Source organism: Salvelinus namaycush, chromosome 1 (genome assembly GCF_016432855.1).
Source record: "Salvelinus namaycush isolate Seneca chromosome 1, SaNama_1.0, whole genome shotgun sequence".
NCBI lineage: Eukaryota > Metazoa > Chordata > Actinopteri > Salmoniformes > Salmonidae > Salvelinus > Salvelinus namaycush.
Window position 1 is genome coordinate 43,836,062 of NC_052307.1, and position 23,329 is coordinate 43,859,390.

At 43.4% G+C, this 23,329-nt stretch overlaps 1 protein-coding gene across 1 annotated transcript in view; it reads right to left on the reverse strand.

Moving 5' to 3' along the window:
* Positions 1–3,619: 3,619 nt before the first annotated feature.
* The window catches only part of dock8 (dedicator of cytokinesis 8), a 78,112-nt gene continuing 58,402 nt past the window's right edge, over positions 3,620–23,329 (reverse strand). The window contains exons 28-45 of the mRNA XM_038998649.1: positions 20,852–21,034; positions 20,628–20,754; positions 20,365–20,449; positions 20,028–20,124; positions 19,580–19,714; positions 19,344–19,496; positions 15,122–15,280; positions 14,931–15,031; positions 14,390–14,582; positions 13,992–14,135; positions 13,422–13,553; positions 13,111–13,245; positions 12,910–12,996; positions 12,526–12,762; positions 12,214–12,357; positions 10,831–10,937; positions 7,266–7,436; positions 3,620–4,284 (exon numbers count right to left, since the gene is read on the reverse strand). Of these exons, the coding sequence (XP_038854577.1) occupies positions 4,233–4,284; positions 7,266–7,436; positions 10,831–10,937; positions 12,214–12,357; positions 12,526–12,762; positions 12,910–12,996; positions 13,111–13,245; positions 13,422–13,553; positions 13,992–14,135; positions 14,390–14,582; positions 14,931–15,031; positions 15,122–15,280; positions 19,344–19,496; positions 19,580–19,714; positions 20,028–20,124; positions 20,365–20,449; positions 20,628–20,754; positions 20,852–21,034 (2,442 nt within the window). The 3' untranslated portion in view covers positions 3,620–4,232. The remainder of the gene's footprint in view (positions 4,285–7,265; positions 7,437–10,830; positions 10,938–12,213; positions 12,358–12,525; positions 12,763–12,909; positions 12,997–13,110; positions 13,246–13,421; positions 13,554–13,991; positions 14,136–14,389; positions 14,583–14,930; positions 15,032–15,121; positions 15,281–19,343; positions 19,497–19,579; positions 19,715–20,027; positions 20,125–20,364; positions 20,450–20,627; positions 20,755–20,851; positions 21,035–23,329) is intronic.

Below are 23,329 nucleotides of genomic sequence, written 5' to 3' on the forward strand. Positions count from 1 at the left end.
TACTGTACCTAGACTATTGTTGTAATCTTCCAGGTGGAGCTGTATAAAAGAGTTCTTGCGCACTAGTAAAATAAAAATGAGGTTGCTTATCTGAATATAGCAAAGGGATATACTACGAATCTAGTTAAATCTATAGGCCTTTTCAGGATCTTCTAAATTCCAATTCAGGCTTCCATGTAACTGAAGGTGGATATTTCTCCAACATTTTCTGCTAATGAGGAAAGTATATATTTTGCAAGAATGTGGATTGTGAAATGACGAGTCATCTAGTCTAGGCCTATGCTAAGTCTAATGATAATGTAGTGATAAGTGGAGCAATAATGACCACAGCAAAGATGTAGCCTACACAATTGCTCCGAGTGCATGGCATTGATATGTGTGCTTTATAATTAATTCAAATCCAACATTTTCAATAAAGCACTGATGAACAACAGATTAAAAATACCACAAAATGAAAAACAAGGGTTCCAGTGTTTATTGGTAGGCCACTGCCTACAGTATGTCCTATACTCACTTAATGTACTATTATGCACCTACATTGTAACAGAACACAAAATATAATGTGAATGAATACCCATATGCAGAGCCATATATTAATATATGGCTCTTTGCCCATAAGTATTTAAAATCAGAGTATTGCGTTTTCCCAGTAGTATTACAAAGGGTTTCTCTATTGGAATACATGACATTCTACAACATGACATCAACATTAACACACAGATAAACAGAAGATTAAGAGCCTGGGCAAATACTTGAAAACCTGTCTTGTTGGTACAGTAAACATAGATTGTAGGATGTCTTTATTTTGGCACCTATTACATACATTTTTCAACAACAAAAATAAACTATAGATATGTGCATTGGCTTTGTCACATTTAGTCATGGTAACCAACATTGTTTCAATATTGTTATTGCCAGCTAAAGTGATGATACTGTATATTATCTAAAATATATATTTTTATGAAGAAAAGAAAAGTATCATAACTGTAAACATTTGTATATTAATTCTCTGATGTGTCGTCTAAATAGCATTTCAGTCTCTCTGTGTAAATACAGATTTGCCATTTAGGTTTGCTTGGTGATGGCATCAGTTATGATGTATGTGCCTTGACGCATTTGTGAACTCATAATAAATTAACCTTTGTTAGTATCTACATAGACATAATAGGCTAACAAAAAAGTATATATATACACACACACAGTTGAAGTCGGAAGTTTACATACACCTTAGCCAAATACATTTAAACTCAGTTTTTCACAATTCCTGACATTTAATCCTAGTAAAAATTCCCGTCTTAGGTCAGGTAGGATCGGCACTTTATTTTAAGAATGTGAAATGTCGGAATAATAGTAGAGAGAATAATTTATTTCAGCTTTTATTTCTTTCATCACATTCCCAGTGGGTCAGAAGCTTACATACACTCAATTAGTATTTGGTAGTATTGCCTTTAAATTGTTAAACTTGGGTCAAACGTTTCGGGTAGCCTTCCACAAGCTTCCCACAATAAGTTGTGTGAATTTTGGCCCATTACTCCTGACCGAGCTAGTGTAACTGAGTCAGGTTTGTAGGCCTCCTTGCCCACCCACACATTTTCTATTATTGATTTTGTTGTCCTTAAGCCATTTTGCCACAACTTTGCAAGTATGTTTGGGGTCATTGTCCATTTGGAAGACCCATTTGCAACCAAGCTTTAACTTCCTATCTGATGTCTTGAGATGTTGCTTCAATATATCCACATCATTTTCCTCCCTCATGATGCCATCTATTTTATGAAGTGCACCAGTCCCTCCTGCAGCAAAGCACCCCACAACATGATGCTGCCACCCCACGCTTCACGATTGGGATGGTGTTCTTCAGCTTGCTTTTTCCTCCAAACATAACAATGGTCATTCTGGCCAAATAGTTATATTTTTGTTTCATCAGACCAGAGGACATTTCTCCAAAAAGTACGATCTTTGTCCACGTGCAGTTGCAAACCATAGTCTGGCATTTTATGGCAGTTTTGGAGCAGTGGCTTCTTCCTTGCTGAGCGGCCTTTCAGGTTATGTCGATATAGGACTCGTTTTACTGTGGATATACATATTTTTGTACCCGTTTCCTCCAGTATCTTCACAAGGTCCTTTGCTGTTGTTCTGGGATTGTCACTTTTCGCACCAAAGTACGTTCATCTCTAGGAGACAGAACACGTCTCCTTCCTGAGCGGTATGACGGCTGCGTGGTCCCATGGTGTTTATACTTGCGTACTATTGTTTGTACAGATGAACATGGTACCTTCAGGCATTTGGAAATTGCTCCCAAGTATGAACCAGACTTGTGGAGGTCTACAATTATTTTTCTGAAGTCTTGGCTGATTTCTTTTGATTTTCCCATGATGTCAAGCAAAGAGGCACTGAGTTTGAAGGTAGGCCTTGAAATACATCCACAGGTACACCTCCAATTGACGCAAATTATGTCAATTAGCCTATCAGAAGCTTCTAAAGCCATGACATAATTTTCTGGAATTTTCCAAGCTGTTTAAAGGCACAGTCAACTTTGACTTCTGACCCACTGGAATTGTGATACAGTGAATTATAAGTGAAATAATCTGTCTGTAAACAATTGTTGGAAAAATTACTTGTGTCATGCACAAAGTAGATGTCCTAACCGACTTGCCAAATCTATAGCTTGTTTACAAGAAATTTGAAGTGGTTGAAAAACTAGTTTTAATGACTCCAACCTAAGTGTATGTAAACTTCCGACTTCAACTGTATATAGTACCAGTCAAAAGTTTGGACACACTCATTCCAGGGTTTTTCTTTATTTTTACTATCTTCTACATTGTAGAATAATAGTGAAGACATCAAAAACTATGAAATACCACATATGGAATCATGTAGTAACCAAAAAAAGTGTTAAATTAAAATATATTTTATATTTGAGATTCTTCAAAGTAGCCACCCTTTGCCTTGATGACAGCTTTGCACACTCTTGACATTCTCTCAACCAGCTTCATGAAGTAGTCACCTGGAATGCATTTCAATTAACAGGTGTGCCTTGTTTAAGGTTAATTGTGGAATTTCTTTCCTTCTTAATACATTTGAGCCAATCAGTTGTGTTGTGACAAGGTAGGTGTGGTATACAGAAGATAGCACTATTTAATAAAAGACCAAGTCCATATTATGTCAAGAACAGCTCAAATAAGCATAGAAATGACAGTCAATCATTACTTTAAGACATGAAGATCAGTCAATCTGGAACATTTCAAGAACTTTGAAAGTTTCTTCAAGTGCAGTCGCAAAAACCATCAAGTGCTATCATTTGTTTTTCAACAGGACAATGACCCAACACACCTCCAGGCTGTGTAAGGGCTATTTGACCAAGAAGGAGAGTGATGGAGTACTGCATCAGATAACCTCGCCTCCACAATCACACGACCTCAACCCATTTGAGATGGTTTGGGATGAGTTGGACCCCAGAGTGAAGGAAAAGCAGCCAACAAGTGCTCAGCATATGTGGGAACTCCTTCAAAACTGTTGGAAAAGCATTCCAGGTGAAGCTGGTTGAGAGAATAACAAAAGTGTGCAAAGCTGTCATCAGGGTGGCAACTTTGAAGAATCTAAAATATATTTGATTTGTTTAACACTTTTTTGGTTACTACATGATTCCATGTGTTATTTCATAGTGTTGAATTGGCATGTCCAAACTTTTGACTGGCACTGTATATATATACTGAGTGTGTACAAAACACTTGGAACTCTGTCCATGACATAGACTGATAAATTCAATCCAGGTAAAAGCTATGATCCCTTATGGATGTCACTTGTTAAATCCACTTCAATCAGTGTGCATGATTGTGTAATTGTGCCATTCAGAGGGTGAATGGTCAAGACACATTTTTGAACAGGTTATGGTAGTGGGTACCAGGCGCACCCGTTTGAGTGCGCCAAGAACTGCAACGCTGCAGGGTTGGAACTCTGTCCATGAAAATTACCTGCTAGGTAATGTGCTCATTATGGTCTCACACAACGTATTTGTGCTTCTTGCAAAAAAAGAAGAAACATCAAGCAATGACAATGTATTGCAATGTTGTGTTGATTCAGACATGATTGTAAGTCCTCCATTGTGTAACCATGTGTGTACTGCTCTTCCACGGTGAATGAGGACTGCTAGCTCCCTTCTCTTTTTCTACTTTTACAACATCCTTTCTTCTCCGGCCTCTGGAGATTCTCTCAGATAGATAAATCTGTCCTTCTCAGGAGTTTTCCTCCGGTGCTCTGCGGAAACTGAGTCGTTTAATGGAATCTCTTTGAAGGGGACAGCATAGAGGGAAAGGAGGAGAGGCGGTGACTGTTTAATTACATCTGCATGGTGGAATAGGCAACATTAAAAAAATAACACACAGTAACTGTCACATTCAGACAGAAGCAAACCGCACTGTTGGTAGGATGAACATTCAATTAAATTAAGCATTCTTATGAAACAGATTCAGGTATCGATAGTGTTCCAAATGGAACCCTAGACCTTATATAGTGCACTACTTTTGACCAGGGCCCACAGGTATCTGTTCAAAAATAAGGATAGAGAATTTGTGTAGTAAGTGATATTTAAGTGGCATGAGGGACTTTGTTCATTCCAAGATCTTAAAAGACAGTTTTAAATCGACCTGCCTTATCATTTTTCTTTTATTTACAGCTTAGGTCTGCCCTCAGGGCTCATGGCGTACTTTGGAAGTCAGCTTTGATGCTACATCCTACAGATTGAGTTTAACAAAGGGTCTAGTTTCCAAAATGTACCAAAAATTCTACTTCTTATAAACCTCTTCCTCTTGATACTTTATGGTAAAGAGATCTTCCAGGTATGGCTCAATGTTTTAGTTGCAGTTCAATGGAAGCATCCACACTCACTCTCTATCCGTCAATGGATCCTCCATTTTTGGGATGTAATTCATACGGAGCTGTCATGGAGCTAAAGAAGGCACTTTGAACCAATGGCTTCTTGCTGCTGAAACACTTCATGATGTATATGTGCTGCTTAGATTTTTGTAATTTTAGTCATTTTTATTTTGAACCATGCATGTTTATTTAATTGTATCCCTTAGGTCCTCGGGCGTGGCGGGACTGGGATGGGGGGTGTTTTGTATGCATGTATTCATGTTTGCTGGGAATTATTATTACTAAACAAAAAAACATTTTACCACAAAACAAAGAAAAATGCGCTGTAGGCTGCAGTCAGAGACGGCAGAACAATTTTTGAACAACGGGTTCACTGTTACTGATGCCTAATATATATTGAACAAAAATATAAAACACAACATGCAACAATTTCTAAGATTTTGCTGAGTTACAGTTCATATTAGGAAATCAGTGAATTAAAAATAAATTCATTAGGCCCTAATCTATCGATTTCACATGACTGGGCTGGGGTGCAGCTATGGGTGGGCCTTGGAGGGCATAGACCCACCCACTTGGCAGCCAGGCCCACCCACAATGGGAGCCAAGCCCAGCCAATGAGAAATAGGTTTTTGCCACAAATGGGCTTTATTACAGACAGAAACACTCCTCAGCACTCTCCTCCCCCCCACACCCCCTCAGACAATCCTGCAGGTGAAGAATCCGGATGTGGTGGTGTGGTTACACGTGTTCTGTGGTTGTGAGGCTGGTTGGACGTCCTGCCAAATTCTCTAAAACGACGTTGAAGGCAGCTTATGGTAGAGAAATTGACATTCAATTTTCTGGCAACAGCTCTGGTGGACATTTCTGTATTAAGCATGCCAATTGCAAACTTGAGACATCTGTGGCATTGCGTTTTGTGACAAAACTGCACATTTTAAAGTGGTATTTTATTGTCCCCAGCACAAGGTGCACCTGTGTAATGATCATGCTGTTTATTCAGCTTCTTGATATGCCACACCTGTCAGGTCAATGGATTATCTTCACAAATGAAAAGTGCTCACTAACAGGTATGTAAACACATTTGTGCACAACATTTTAGCGAAATAAGCTTTTTGTGCATTTGGAATATTTCAGGGACTTTTTTAATTTCAGTTCATGAAACATGAGACCAACACTTTACATGTTGCATTTATAATTTTGTTCAGTGTAGCTATGTTTCTGCTTATACTGTATTTTCCGATATTTTGGTAGGCTATTTGTTAGTCAACTTAGTCTGTAATTAGATATATGCAGCTTTTCTTCTGTCATTATATGGGGCCTTGAAGACTAAATAAACCATTGCTCACCAGAATAATGTCATAAATCATTGAATGAATGCTTCAATTTAGTTGACATCGGTAAAGTGCTCTGTCATCTCTGCTTCTTTCGCGGAGCAGAGACTTTTAGCGACCGGGGAGAAAATCCAATAACTAACCCCAAAAATTTGAAAGATTTTCTGTTTAAAATCTCCAAATGACATCAGTTTGATTGATTGTAAGGAAATACTAAGCTGTGAAGACGACCCAACATGTTTCTGATAGTATTTCAAGCCACATAAAATATGCATCCAGGCCGAACTGAAATCTTATCAGATTTTTTGATAATGATGGCACCTCTACATACGATCCCCAAATGCACATTCTCTCAAAATGCTGAAAGAAAGAAATCTTATTTCTCCCCTCCTGTTCCCGAGTCAAAATGTTTTTGGTGTATCATTTTACTGCAATAAATGCTTAATTCTGCAGGAGTTCTATGTGAGAGGTTATAGACCTACAGTCAGTGTCCAGATTTCAGTTTCCATTTAACCCATCTGAACAGTAGACTACACCTTGACGTGCCTTAGACCTATTTGAAGTCCCCGTCTTGTGACTGTGGTATTTGTATAGCGGCTCACAATCAATACATAACATAGCCAGCACTGCCATCATCCTCTTTTACCACGTCACCAAATCTTTCCCAAACATTACCTTTCTGGCCCCCCCTTCTCTTTATTTTCAACTCTCCATTTTGCAGCTTTAAGTTGTCTTTTTTGCCTCAGTGGATCAATGTTCACTTTTTCTGCCTGTTCCCAAAAGCGGTTTCGCAATTGGTATGTAGGTTATTTGGCACGCGTAAATTAGGCCCTAACGCTTAGATTTATGCACTAATGGCATAGCCCAAAAATAATTAACGGAAAATGTAAACCTAGCCTACACAAGAATTATACAATTTAGATTTTTTTATATCTTTACTCAACCGACCGCTACCCACTCGCCCTTCATCCACACAATATTTCAAGACCCTAAACCCGTCCGCCCCACAGATACAACCACAGGGACTGCGGGTTAGGAGTCAACCCTCGCAGCACTAGTTACCTGTTCTCCAAGCGTGGTTTGATGATGGGTTTGTAGAGCTCGGGTATCTTCCTCTCCAGCATGGGCCGCAGGTTCTCTCTCAGACGGTTGTAGTTCTTCTTCAGCTCCTGCTGGTACTCCTTCTGGTCCATCGTGATCAGGTGCTTGTTCTTCTCCACAGCCTCACCACACCTACAGACGAACAGGCGGGAAAAAGACATACTGTAGGCTGTCTCTCAATAGTCTCCTCTCATCTCCTCCTGAAAAAGGTCAGTGATCTTTATCGAGGACTTTCTTATTATTTGTCAGAGTAAATTCATTTAATTTCCTTATTTTCTATAAAACGGATTCCGGTTCATTTCCTGAGCTAACAATGTGACTGACATGGATTTGACCCCAAATCTGTTCACATTGAAATGTATAAATGTTTTCACCTTATTAAAACAACCCCTGTGTGTCCATCTGTATTTGATTTGGGCTTTCTCTGAGCCTTGCCTCTTTACTACAGGAATGCTCGAGGAAGAAATGAGTCTTGTAGTACTGTGCTGAGAGTGGCAGGGAGTAGAGTGACCGATGACCAAACAAACTAGCCTGAGGTTGAACCTCATTTCAGAGAACAGGGTCATGCCTGCATTCACAATTACAACATGCGTAACGGGCGACAGACAAAACGAGGCATAGGGAAATGGAAAGACGAGGATGCTTAAAAAAAAAAAAAAACACATGGTTGCACTTATCTCTCCCTTTTAGTGCGAGTAATACGGAAAATGTAATCTAACAGTATACGGTAAATGCATAGGGACTGCTGGAAAGACGTGGGAAAATGTGCTCCAATGTGCTGATGTGTAGCTACTACTGTAGCTAGCAGCCATCGCCCTTCCAGCGCAAATAGCAGGATGCTGAGTGGATACTATAAGGAGCTCGTGCCAGCTTGCATGGATTATGGAAGAAAATAAACATTTTTGAAATGATGGTAAATATTTGCCAGCCTGCTTGCAGGAATCAAGGCAGTTGGAATGTGGCATGAGGGTTCCAAAATGAAAGCCACCTTTCGGAGGCAAACGATACGTTCCCACGAGAGGCACACAGACACACACCCTGGACCAAATAACCACATCGCCTGCCTCATTCGTTTAGACGGTTGGTTTAAATTATTTGTAAAATATTCTAAATAAAATTTAACTCCCCAGGGAACAATAAAACTTTTCTGTTCCATTCAAAACCAAATGCAGCTGAATGATATTAAAGGGAAAACAACTTCTATTCATATGCCCAACGGGAAATAAAATACCTTGTTGTGTTGTATTAAATCATGTTTTAGTTACCTGTCTAGCTTCCTTTAGTATCATCTATGAATGTATTCCAGTAATAACACATTACCAAGACTGAGATGCTGTGTGTGCATACAGTAGCTGGTTTTACTGTCATTCGCTTGCTTTTCTATTTCCACCGTGCGACAGTACTATTTTAGAGTGTCCTTTTCTATTTCCACCGTGCGACAGTACTATTTTAGAGTGTCCTTTTCTATTTCCACCGTGAGAGTACTATTTTAGTGTCCTTTTCTATTTCCACCGTGCGACAGTACTATTTTAGAGTGTCCTTTTCTATTTCCACCATACGACAGTACTATTTTAGAGTGTCCTTTTCTATTTCCACCATGTGACAGTACTATTTTAGAGTGTCCTTTTCTATTTCCACCATGCGACAGTACTATTTTAGTGTCCTTTTCTATTTCCACCATGAGACAGTACTATTTTAGAGTGTCCTTTTCTATTTCCACCATACGACAGTACTATTTTAGAGTGTCCTTTTCAATTTCCACCATGCGACAGTACTATTTTAGTGTCCTTTTCAATTTCCACCATGCGACAGCACTATTTTAGTGTCCTTTTCAATTTCCACCATGCGACAGCACTATTTTAGTGTCCTTTTCAATTTCCACCATGCGACAGCACTATTTTAGTGTCCTTTTCTATTTCCACCATGCGAGAGCACTATTTTAGAGTGTCCTTTTCTATTTCCACCATACGACAGTACTATTTTAGTGTCCTTTTCAATTTCCACCATGCGACAGTACTATTTTAGAGAGTGTCCTTTTCTATTTCCACCATGTGACAGTACTATTTTAGAGTGTCCTTTTCTATTTCCACCATGCGACAGTACTATTTTAGAGTGTCCTTTTCTATTTCCACCATGAGACAGTACTATTTTAGAGTGTCCTTTTCTATTTCCACCATACGACAGTACTATTTTAGAGTGTCCTTTTCAATTTCCACCATGCGACAGCACTATTTTAGAGTGTCCTTTTCAATTTCCACCATGCGACAGTACTATTTTAGAGTGTCCTTTTCAATTTCCACCATACGACAGTACTATTTTAGAGTGTCCTTTTCAATTTCCACCATGCGACAGTACTATTTTAGAGTGTCCTTTTCAATTTCCACCATACGACAGTACTATTTTAGAGTGTCCTTTTCAATTTCCACCATGCGACAGCACTATTTTAGTGTCCTTTTCAATTTCCACCATGCGACAGCACTATTTTAGTGTCCTTTTCTATTTCCACCATGCGAGAGCACTATTTTAGAGTGTCCTTTTCTATTTCCACCATACGACAGTACTATTTTAGTGTCCTTTTCAATTTCCACCATGCGACAGTACTATTTTAGAGAGTGTCCTTTTCAATTTCCACCATGCGACAGTACTATTTTAGAGAGTGTCCTTTTCTATTTCCACCGTGCGACAGTACTATTTTAGTGTCCTTTTCTATTTCCACCATGCGACAGTACTATTTTAGTGTCCTTTTCTATTTCCACCATGCGACAGTACTATTTTAGAGAGTGTCCTTTTCTATTTCCACCGTGCGACAGTACTATTTTAGTGTCCTTTTCTATTTCCACCATGCGACAGTACTATTTTAGTGTCCTTTTCTATTTCCACCGTGCGACAGTACTATTTTAGTGTCCTTTTCTATTTCCACCATGCGACAGTACTATTTTAGTGTCCTTTTCTATTTCCACCATGCGACAGTACTATTTTAGAGAGTGTCCTTTTCTATTTCCACCGTGCGACAGTACTATTTTAGTGTCCTTTTCTATTTCCACCGTGCAACAGTACTATTTTAGTGTCCTTTTCAATTTCCACCATGCGACAGTACTATTTTAGAGAGTGTCCTTTTCAATTTCCACCATGCGACAGTACTATTTTAGAGAGTGTCCTTTTCTATTTCCACCGTGCGACAGTACTATTTTAGTGTCCTTTTCTATTTCCACCGTGCAACAGTACTATTTTAGTGTCCTTTTCTATTTCCACCGTGCAACAGTACTATTTTAGCGTCCTTTTCTATTTCCACCATACGACAGTACTATTTTAGAGAGTCTGTGCTTCAAGACACCACTAAAACCATTAACGCCAGAAATGTATATTCCACCAAATACTGTATTCGTGCCAGAACTGATAACGAGTGCACACTTTGGGGAAAAGATTAGAGAATCGGACCGGAGCCAAAGCAAGTCAGGGTTTCTTAGCTCTCATTGGCTGGCTGGCGAGCCATGGGTTTCTCTGTGGTGTTTGGTTTGGCTCTCACCTCATTATGAACTCTTTGAAACACAGGCGCAGCTTGTTGTGGTGACGGAAGAGCTTGGGGTCCGCTGGGATCTCATTCAGAAAGACCTGGGCCACCTCCAATGGTCCCTACACAGACAGACAGACGGGAGGGAGGGAGGGGAGAGCGAGGAGAGAGAGAGGGAGAGAGCGGGAGAGGGAGAGAGCGGGAGAGGGAGAGAGCGGGAGAGGGAGAGAGCGGGAGAGGGAGAGAGCGAAGGACAGAAGGAAAACAGAGGAAGAAGTTGGTATAAAAGAGGAAGAAGGAGAGAGGGAGGAGTGGGAGGAAGAAAGTGTGTGTGAGTGTGGATGATGAATGCCTTGCTTTCAGTAGAGGAAACTACTTCCTAACAGAAGGCTTAATAATGTCCGTGTCCCAAATGACACTACTTTTGACCAGAGCTTCATATATTCATAGGCCATAAGGAACGGGGTGCCATATGAGACACAGCCAATGTGTCCAAAGGCCACGATGTTCAGCCAAGAGATCAGATGAGAGACGGTGATTGGCCTGCTGTGTGGCTAACGTCACCCCGAACCCTGCCTACAAGCAGCCATTTTTGCTCACATTCTTTCCCTCTCCGAGATCTTGTTATTCTAACTTCTATTCATCATGAAACCACTGCACATTCGCGTGACACCGGGTCACGCCAGGCATAGCAAACGAGCATTCTAAGCAGAGGTGCTAGGCTAGGGCCTGGACGGACAGACGGATAGACGGACATAGAGTGGAACCGTGCCTCTCTACTGATTAGGCCCAGGGCTGTGTTTGTTTATGGACGGCGTGAACATTAAGGTTGTGTATACAGTCAGCAGGTGAAAGCAGGGGTTGCTGTCAGATTAGACGATCCAAGAGAAAGCTGGGGCCCGATGTTGTAACCACATCATTACTCTAGCGTTTAGCCAACGTTTGACGGGAGCTGTAAGCCATCGGATCAAAGGGCTTCCGTGTTTAGCACAGACATGAAAGGAGAGGTTGTGAATTAAGGTTTTAAAACGAATCAGCAGAGGCACTGTACAAACGATGTTAGGGTTGAACCGGACTCTTTGATGTGTCATGTCTCCCACCTGCTGTTTATCATCACGTTAACTTACAAGACTGAACGTTTCCTCTCGATTCATGAGGGTTCAGGAGAACACAAACGATTGCCACCTATATACACTATGCGAAACACTTCAGTCGGCTTTTCACACTTGTTTTTTGTCTTTATTTGTTGTGTGGAGTCGAGGAGTAACGTTCAATAACTGAGTAACAGCAATAAGTCGGCAATAGCTCTATGTTAAACTGCAAGGGCGGGGGGAGAAAAGACGAGAGGCAGGAAAAAGACTCCTTTCTTAAGGGCCAAGACAGGTGGGCTGGAGGTACCTGGTTGACGGTGGCTCCCACAGAGCCCTGTAGAAGCATCTGGAGCATCTTAGCATCGGGCTGCTCCCTGTGTGTGGTTACTGCTAGCTCCCTGGTCTTCTTCTGCATGTCCTCGATGGCCACCTCAATGGGAGTCAGGTCAAACTGGAGATGGGAGGAGGGGGAGAGGGAGGAGAATGAAAGGGGGAGGGTGCGGGTTAGATCTGGAGAGATAAAACATTAGTCTTTTTGCCTAAAAGCCAGTAACGATCAAAAGGCGGAGAGGAACCCAGGCACTGAGCAGCCGCGCACGCTTAGTTCCAACCAGCATACCTCTTCTTTCTGGATGACGTCGATGCGCGTCTTGACGTAGGGAAAGGCGTGCATGGTGGTGAGGATGGTCTTCCGCTTGTACTGCTCGCTGAGCTCGCCGCGCGGCCGCCCGGCCTTGGTGAAGGGCGTGGTGTACATGAAGCGCCGCAGGTTGAAGTTCTTCTCAAAGTTGGTCAGGCGGTTTTTCATCTCATAATCGTCAAAGAAGGGCTCCACGTAGGTGATCTGGATGTAGGCCTGGGGGGGAGGGGGGGAGGGAGAGAGAAAGAGAGGGTGTAAATGAAGAGATGCATCTTGTTGTTTGGGAAGGTTCTTCGCAATCATTTGACATATGCAAGTCGGAGAAGGTAGTCAAACGGGACTTGTTAGTGTCGTGTACTGTACCTTGTTGGCGTCCAGTTTGCTCCGGTCTATGTCTTTGGAGTCTTTGATCATCTCCAGGGCATCTCCAAAACACTGACTGTAGAAGTTCTACAACGGCAGTGCATACGGTACTCATATGAATAGATTCAGTACTTCTATCCTTACAGTAAAAGCATGCACACAATGGCGCGCGCACACACACATCCTCACACACTCTCTCACCTCCAGTCTGTGGGATATCTCTGGCAGGTGGGTGATCCCTGGCTCCTTGTAAACAAACTCTCGTTCGTCCAGGTCTCCAAACTTGGCCCCATAAAACCCCACTCGGAAATATGTCCCAAACATCCTCTTATGGCCCTGGGACGACAAGACAAACACATGAAAGAGACTCAGTATTGTGTATAAAAAATAAAAAATACATTTTAAAAAAGAAGGCTATTTTCATTGTAAGCATTTCACCATAATTGTAAACACTTCACGTGTACTGTGGACGTAAGCCCTTCATAAACGGGAGTCCATGCGGCCGTCTGTACCTTCTGAATGATGTTGTCGAAGGCTCTCTGGAGTTTGTGGTGAGCGGAGCCCAGCTCCCGGAAATCTCTGTGAGCCTCCAGGACAGGCATAACGATCTTGTACACCTCATTCACTGCCTCATAAAGACCACCCTGAAAACCACAGCAACGACACTCACAACATACACTACATGGCCCGAAAGTTTGCGGACACCTGATTGTCGTACGTGTCATTCCAAAATCACGGGCATTAACATGGAGTTGGTCCCCCCCTTTGCTGCTACAACAGCTTCCAATCTTCTGGGAAGGATTTCCACTAGATGTTGGAACATTGCTGCGGGGACTTGCTTCCATTCAGCCACAAGAGCGTTAGTGAGGTCGGGCACTGATGTTGGGCGATTAGGCCTGGCTGGCAGTCGGCGTTCCAATTCATCGCAAAGGAGTTCGATGGGGTCGAGGCCATTTAAAAAAAAGGGTGTCCACATACTTCTGGCCACGTAGTGTACGATTGTTGTGCGTTTATGGAAGTGCAGCAGTACCATCATTTAGCATGCGCATGTCCTCCCCTCAGTGTGTGTGTGGGTGACGTACCTGGCTGAAGAGTTCTGCCGCCTGCTCCAGTAAGACCACCAGCCCACCGGTGGTGAAGGATCTCCCTGAACAGACTCCGTCTTCGTCTGGGGACAGGACGTCATCGGACACTGCCGACTCCTCCAGAACGTTGGGAGAGATGTTCTGCACAACCAGTCAATCAATCAATCAACCAACCAACCAATCGCTCATCCAGCGTGTTCCAAAAGGGAACCAACCAATCAAATATTACTGATAAAGCGTTTTTTTTAACTAAAACATTTGTCACTAAGTGATTAACCAAGATAGCAGCCAAACAATCAATGTATTATGTTTTCAGTGTACAGTTTCCCCTTCTGGCCACAGTCAACATACCAACATTCCAGAATCAGTATTGTGTGTTCGTGCGTGTACAGCACCTGAAAGGTGACACTGCCCACAGGTAGGTATTTGTGGTCCTCCAGCATGCTGAGGTATTCAGCCACCAGGGCTGCAGCGTGGACCAGACACATGGCCGACTCCGTAAAACACTTCCTGTTCTTGTGTTTCTCCGCCATGTTCTGCAGCCAGGTCAACCTCAGGTCAGGCGACGTCTGGTAACCCTTTGCTATCCTGGAGACGGAGGGAGGGAGGAAGTGGGTGAGTGGTGCTGAATTCTTAACCCCTGAGGAGGGTTGGCGGTCAGTTTTAGGTAGCCGAACGTGAATTGAAGCTTTAACGGCCTTTTACAGATGCAGAATGTAAGCAGATGACCCGTGCACTGAGAGAGTATGCATTCACACCCACACACACACCCACACAACCTGCATGTATTTACTGTACATACACAAACCCAGATCACTGTAACAAACTGCTACCACATGGTTTCCATAGTGAGGAACAAACAGAGGAGAAACAACCAAACCACAGAGACATAAAGCAGGAGTCTGTGTGTGTGTCTGTGTGTGTGTCTGTGTGTACCTATACATGAGATCCATGAGCATCTCTGGGTCTTCTTGGAACTCTCTCATCTTCACCGTGTCTGACAGGATACTGTTCAGGTTCCTCAGCAGCTCATCAACCTACACACACACACACACACAAACTAGGGCTGGGGTCGATATCAACATGTTTGTGAATTACCGCCGTCTGTGTGCGAACGTGTGTGTTACCTGCGAGGGGAGAGGTGTGTTCTGCATCTCGGTGTCCTCCTCGGCATAGGCCAGGATGGTGCGTAGGGACCTGCGGAGGTACTCCTCATGGAAGTCCTCGGACTTCCCCACCAGAGAGGCTAGAGACATGGTCACCTGCATCTTCACCCGGGAGAAGTTCTGCACAGCGAGGGAGAGGGACTGACATGAACATCTAGGGTTGACCTAGCCTGCATCCCAGATAGCAACCTATACGTAGTGCACTACTTTGGGCCCTGGTCAAAATGAGTGCACTGTATAGGGAATAGGGTGCTCTTTGAGAGGCAGATCACGCCTCGTCTTCAGGCTAGTGCTAGACGGGGGACCTGTTATGTGGCCCTCTGTGACAGTCATTTCTGAGGGGTGGATTTGACAGGGAGGAGGCCCATCCTCAGTATCAGGGCTTAGGAGTGGAGGGTATGTAGGTATTTTATTAGGATCCCCATTAGCTGTTGCGATATTATCCCTCTGATTACAGTGAAGAGCAAGACGTTCCGCTCTGTTCTGGGCCAGCTGCAGTTTTCCTAGTCCTTCTTTGCAGCACCTGACCTTATGACTGGGCAACACTCACGATATGATAAAACTAGAAGCTGCAGGACCTGCTGTGTGGAGTGTGGCGTCTAAAGAGCAGAGCAGCTCTTTATTACAGACAGACCCCCCCCTCCCCCCATCTTTACAACCATCGATCCATTTGTTTTGACCATGACAGTTTACAATCCAAGGTAACAAGGTCATTTAGTCTCCTCAACTTGCTCAACAGCCACATTACTCATTACCAGATTCAGCTGAGGTCTAGAACTTTCTGGAATTCTTCGTACAAAATGCAACACTTTTAGTTTTAGAGATGTTCAGGACTGTAACACAGGCTAACGTTACAGTTTTACTAGCATGGCTGGCTGTGCACATAAAAGCAAGCTATAAAAGGAACATATTAAAGAATGATATGACATTGCTCAGTTGTGTATTGGCTAATAAAGTAGACTTTGGGGTTGTAAATATTCCCCTTTAAGTGTCTATCTGTTGGTCTACTACTTTCACACCTGTGTGTGTCTCTGTCCAGGCCATATGTCCCCCTCTCTCTGTCCAGGCCATATGTCCCCCTCTCTCTGTCCAGGCCATATGTCTCCCTCTCTCTGTCCAGGCCATATGTCCCCCTCTCTCTGTCCAGGCCATATGTCCCCCTCTCTCTGTCCAGGCCATATGTCCCCCTCTCTCTGTCCAGGCCATATGTCCCCCACTCTCTGTCCAGGCCATATGTCCCCCTCTCTCTGTCCAGGCCATATGTCCCCCTCTCTCTGTCCAGGCCATATGTCCCCCTCTCTCTGTCCAGTCCATATGTCCCCCTCTCTCTGTCCAGGCCATATGTCCCCCTCTCTCTGTCCAGGCCATATGTACCCCTCTCTCTGTCCAGGCCATATGTCCCCCTCTCTCTGTCCAGGCCATATGTCCCCCTCTCTCTGTCCAGGCCATATGTCCCCCTCTCTCTGTCCAGGCCATATGTCCCCCTCTCTCTGTCCAGGTCATGTCCCTCTCTGTCCAGGTCATGTCCCTCTCTGTCCAGGTCATGTCCCTCTCTCTATCCTTCTTTCTAGGTCAGTCCAGTTGTTGTTAAGGGTGTCACAGTCTCCTCCAGGTAATGGAAGGCTTAACCCTGACATGGTTGTGTGTGTGTGTGTGTGTGTGTGTGTGTGTGTGTGTGTGTGTGTGTGTGTGTGTGTGTGTGTAACCCCATCTATCTCCACCATCAGCAGCAAAGCGGGAAACGATCTCCCATTAGCTGCGACATAATCACCTATGGATCATCTCTACGGCCCCATTCTGTTAAACCCAATGTGGAGCCAGGGCCTAAACGGCCATCACTGGCATTGATACAATGTGTGTGTGTATATGTGTGTGTGCGTGTTGTCCTTGTGTGGGGGGCTCTGAGCGATGACCTCAGTCCTTCTCCTTTCTCTTTCCACTATTTGTCATCCCCTCACTCGGTCTCCATCTCCCCTACCCTCTCTCCATCTCTCCACCATCATCCCGAAAGATGGCCTCACTTCAACTGTGCCCTGGCAATCCATCAAAAACTCGCATTCACCATCCTCCCTCCTCTCTTTCACTCGTTCTCTTCGTATCCATGTCCTCCCTGGAAAAACCTTCGTCTTTTTCACTAGGAACCAAACTGAAGAAAATGGACTGACACCGGGAGGGGACAACCTGAACTTGTCCAATAAGAAACTTGTGGCAACACGCTTGGCTACGTTTTGCAACGGTGTGCACTAATGAATATGACCCCTGCTCCATGGTTTTATTTAGATGCTAAATGGGATATGGAGAGAAGGTGAGGGGGATGAAAACAAACAAAGAGTGGGTGAAGGAGATCCTTCACATCACGGCTATGGAGGTTGTTTAACTTCTTTGGGGTAGGGGGCAGTATTTTCACGTCCGGATGAAAAGCGTGCCCAGAGTAAACTGCCAGCTACTCAGGCCCAGATCCTAGGATATGTATATTATTAGTATTATTATTAGATTGTGATAGAAAACACTCTGAAGTTTCTAAAACGGTTTGAATGGTGTCTGTGAGTATAACAGAACTCATATGGCAGGCAAAAACCTGAGAAAAAATCAAACCAGGAAGTGGGAAATCTGAGGTTTGTAGGTTTTCAACTCTTTGCTTATCCAAGATACAGTGGAAATGGGGTCATGTTGCACTTCCTAAAGCTTCCACTAGATGTCAACAGTCTATAGAACCTTGTTTGATGCTTCTACTGTGAAGTGGGGTCGAATGAGAGGAGATTGAGTAAGGTCTCTCCCAGAGTGCCACGAGCTGACCATGCGCATTCATGTGAGACTTAGCTGCGTTCCACCGCATTTCTGAAGACAAAGGAATTCTCCGGTTGGAACATTATTGAAGATTTATGTTAAAAACATCCTAAAGATTGATTCTATACATCGTTTGACATGTTTCTACGGACTGTAACGGAACTTTTTGGACTTTTCGTCCGTACTTTCCGCTGGACTTGCACGCGCGTCGTGAGTTTAGATTGTGTACTGAACGCGCAAACAACAAGGAGGAATTTGGACATTAATGATGGACATTATCGAACAAAACAAACATTTATTGTGGAACTGGGATTCCTGGGAGTGCATTCTGATGAAGATCATCAAAGGTAAGTGAATATTTATAATGCCATTTCTGACTTATGTTGACTCCAACATGGCGGATATCTCTTTGGGTTGATTTGTCGCCTGAGCGCCGTACTCAGATTGCATGGTTTGCTTTTTCCGTAAAGTTGTTTTGAAATCTGACACAGCGGATGCATTAAGGAGAGGTGGATCTAAAATTCTATGTGTAACACTTGTATTTTCATCAACATTTATGATGACTATTTCTGTAAATTGATGTGGCTCTCTGCAAAATCAACGGATGTTTTGGAACTACTGAACATAACGCGCCAATGTAAACTGAGATCTTTGGATATAAATATGAACTTTACCGAACAAAACATACATGTATTGTGTAACATGAAGTCCTATGAGTGTCATCTGATGAAGATCATCAAAGGTTAATGATTAATTTTATCTATATTTCTGCTTTTTGTGACTCTTCTCTTTGGCTGGAAAAATGGCTGTGTTTTTCTGTGAATAGGCACTCACCTAACATAATCGTTTGGTTTGCTTTCGTCGTAAAGCCCTTTGAAATCGGACACTGTGGCTGGATTTACAACAAGTGTATCTTTAAAATGGTGTAAAATACATGTATGTTTGAGGAATTTTAATTATGGGATTTCTGTTGTTTTGAATTTGGCGCCCTGCAGTTTCACTGGCTGTTGACGAGGTGAGATGCTACCGTCCCACATACCCCAGTGAGGTTAAAACAGAAGAAACAGAAGGGGTAAAGGCCATTCACTCTGAATTAGAGACTGTGCCAAGAGGGGAGAAGCTCAGATGACCTTCTTTCCTTCCCTCTCCCTCCCACGCGCCGTCTCCTTCTCACCTCCACCTCTCCCTTTTTCTAACTCGCACATTACTTACAGAAAGGCAGGGCCACAGGGGTTAGACAGTGACATATCTCCTTGTTCACTTCTCACTACCCAGAAACACATCACTCAGCAAATGTCTCCACTGAGCTCAAAATAGACACGGAAAAGACATTAAAGCAGGGTGGTAGAGGAAAACGGATGAGACGGAATCAGTGTGCGCGCGTGCGTGTACTCACGTTGGCCGAGTTGAAGCTGCATCTCATGATGAGGTATAGGGTAGCGCAGGCCTGGCTTCTGTTTCCGTCCTCGTGGCTGCTACAGTACTGGAGAACCTTCTGACACAGGTCGGCACACTGCTCGGCTTCCTCTTCGAACAACAGGTCACCAAACTACACACAACACTGTCAGTGTACATACACGCGCGCAGCACACAAACACACAATTACATATTGTGTGTACACACACACCCTACCTTGACGATGAGAGCTCGAAGCGTGCTGAAGCAGTGAGACAGGAAGGTTGTACTCTGGTTGCAGGTGAGACAGTGTAGCAACACCCTCAGTGCTCCGCCCACTACACTGTCCTTACAGTCGGCCAACGGAACAGCCTGCACGGGAGACAGACTGTCATGACAACCAACCGCAAGTGAGAGAAAGAATACGGTCGGCCAATGGAACTAGAGAGGACACTGACGCAGGCCGTGTTCGAGAGAGTATCAAATTCGTAAAGCATTGTGGGTATATGGCGACAGACTGATCTACAAATAAATCAGCAGTTATTAAGGATTAAAGGCCATTCGTAGAACAGTCGGTCTGCAGTCGTCAATCAACACAACGAGAGAGCGAGAGAGAGAGAGAACAGGAAAGACCGAAGAAAGAAGAACAGGTAGAGAGAAACAATAAGGAGAGAGATGTTGTGACCTGTACTATGGTCTCCAGTAGGTCCAGGACAATGAGGTTGGACTCAGTAGCCAGATTCCCACTGACTAGAGCCTCCTGGTCCAGCTCTGCTTTCGTTCTGAGGGTCAAAAGGCACAAGGATGAGACCTCTTTCTGCCTCTATGGGTTTTCTTCCTTGACCTTGTCTTCACAGGACACTGCCTGACAATTGGTCTTCTGCTCCATAGTTACCAGGAGAGATGAGTAATACATGTTCGCAAGAATTGCGTCAGTACCCGTGTGTGTGTGTGTGTGTGTGTGTATGTGTGTGTGTGTGTGAGTGTGTGTGAGTGTGTGTGTGTGTGTGTGTCTAACTCACTTGTCTTGTCTGTCGTTGGTCTGCCTCCACTGCGTCAGGTCTTTCCTCCAGCGTAGGTTCTCTCTCTGACCTGCGCGGTCACTTCCTGTCCGGGTCAAAGGGTCAGGGATAAGAGGGCAGGCAGGCTCTCGTTTAAATCAAAAAGCAGCCTTGGAGTACCATCCTCCCCTTTTCAGCTGCTCTTCAGGAGATGTACTTAGAAGACGTGTACTGTGCATGTAGCTACTTCTGACCAATCAGAGAGAGTAGTGGGTGGGACTGACCTCCAACCCGGCGCATCATTTCCCCCCGTGCTCCGATGCCCCTCAGTAGGGAGTCCTCCAGCTGCATCTTGGCCTGCTGGGACTTCTGTAAGGCCTGGGTGCTCACCTTATCACTGCTCTGCTTCCCCTGCACAACACACACAAAGTGAGAAAAACATACATTTACATCATATTTACACAAATTAATTAGGTATGTACTCCATGCAGGTCGCAGACATTCTTACCCTGTACTCAAAGCAGGAAACGCAGATGGTGAGTAGTTCTAGCAGTCTGTTGAGCTGTGCTGAGGGCATGTCGACAGTCCAGCGCTGGATCAGACTCCTCTCAGCGTTCTTCATCACCCACAGGAAACACAGCAGCAGGTTACGACTGGTCTCTGCTGACAAGGTGGCCACCGCCTTACCAGACTGGTAGAGAGGAGAGAGACAGAGTTATACTACTATAGGAAACACATGAACACACAGGGTGGCCACGGCCTTAAGACTTTTGAAGACTGAACGATTTCAGCCATCTTATGCAACAATTTTGCCATTCCAGACAACGTTTCCACAACGTGGGCAAATTCTTAGGTCGTCAACGATTGTCGGACGTCGTGGCTCGTTTAGGCTGACAGGGTCAAGGTCTGCCGATTAAGTGCAGCCACGTGCGATCGTAGGCTCTGACAAAGTTCAAGCAGTGTCCGAATTTTGTTGCCTTAATCGCGTAGTGTGGCTGGTGCTACGAGCCAATCCCGGTGACTAACCAATAGGAACACGGCCGGCACAGACGATTATTGTGAAGTCAGATTAATATAGGCCTAATAGTTCAATGTAAACATTTAGCCTACATGCTGCGCAAGAAAACTATTTCCCTAATCATCTTGGTACACGACACATCTGAAATCAGGCTACCCGATGGGATATTGTTAGTGCACAAAACGGGCAATCAAAGTAAAACGCTCATATAAAGTTTGCACGTGAAAACTAATTTCTAAGATGCATACTTTCCGTTCATTTTTTTTAAAACTCACTTCACTCGCGCATTAACCTCTTGGAATTAGGGGGCGCCATTTTCACTTTGGGAAAAAATCGTGCCCAAATTAAACGGCCTCGTACTCTGTTCTAGATCATACGATATGCATATTATTATTACTATTGGATAGAAAACACTCTGAAGTTTCTAAAACTGTTTGAATTATATCTGTGAGTAAAACATAACTCATTTGGCAGCAAACTTCCAAACAGGAAGTGAAAATTCTGAAAATGGGTCTCTGTAAGGCCTTGCCTATTCAATTGCCTTTTATTTATGGATCTGTATGCACTTCATATGCCTTCCACTAGATGTCAACAGGCAGTAGAATGTTGAATGGGGTGTCTAGCTTGATGTGAGACCGAATGAGAGCTTTTGGAGTGACAGGTCCGCCATATTGGCAGTATTTTGCTGCGCACCAGAGAGCACCATATTGTTTTCTGCAATGCGTTAGGTAGACACGACGAAATGCTCCGTCTGGGACGTTATTGGATACATACGAGAAAAACATACTAAAGATGGATTCTCAACTGAGTTTGACCAGTTTATTTGACTTCTATTATCAGTTTTTGAATTTTTCGTTCCATGCGCCAAACATTGATGGACACTTGAGCGCCACCATGCTAGCCAAAGTTGCTAATTCGACAGAAGAAATGGACATTCTAAAACAAAACAGCGACTTATTGTGGAACTAGGACTCCTTGCACTGCATTCTGATGGAAGATCATCAAAGGTAAGAGAATATTTATGATGTTATTTCGTATTTTTGTGGAATATGTTGGCTCCAACATGGCGGAGAATGGCTGGGCGCTGTCTCAGATTATTGCATTCTGTGCTTTGTACTAAAGTTTTTTTTTTTTTTAAATCTAACACAGCGGTTGCATTAAGAACCAGTGTATCTTTCATTTGCTGTACAACATGTATTTTTTAGCAAAGTTTATGATGAGTTTTTTGGTTAGATTACGTGACTGTCCAAAATTTCTCCGGACAATTTGGTGCATTTTGGCGCCATATTCACAATGTAAAACCAGGATTTGTAGCTATAAATATGCACATTTTCAAACAAAACATAAATGTATTGTATAACATGATGTTATAAGACTGTCATCTGATGAAGTTGTTCAAAGGTTAGTGATTAATTCTATCTCTATTTGTGGGTTTTGTGAAAGCTATGTTTGCGGTGAAAAAATGGCGTTGTGTGTTTGGCTATTGTGGTGAGCTAACATAAATATATATTGTTTTCGCTGTAAAACATTTAAAAAAATCGGACATGTTGGCTGGATTCACAATATGTTTATCTTTCATTTGCTGTATTGGACTTGTGATTTCATGAAATTATATTATATGATATTCCCTGTGGCGCTAGGCTAGGCTATGCTAGTCAGCGTTTCTGATGAGGAGGATCCCGGATCCGGGAGGGTGGGTCGGTAGAGGTTTTAAGCATAGAGTGAGTCTTGCAATGCCGGTGCTGGGCACATGCGCAGGTCCAATACACCGCTGCAGTTGACGTAGCCTATGTCGGCCTGACGTCGCCTAGCAAGCCAATCGCAGAATGTGACGACAGAACTGAGGCAAAATCGTACAAATCTGGCCAGGTTGATATCAAGATTTCACATTTGGTAACATCGCGCGGTGTGAAGATGTAATCGTAAAAGACTGAATCCGAGGTACAGTCTGCAAAGGCCTTTAGCAGA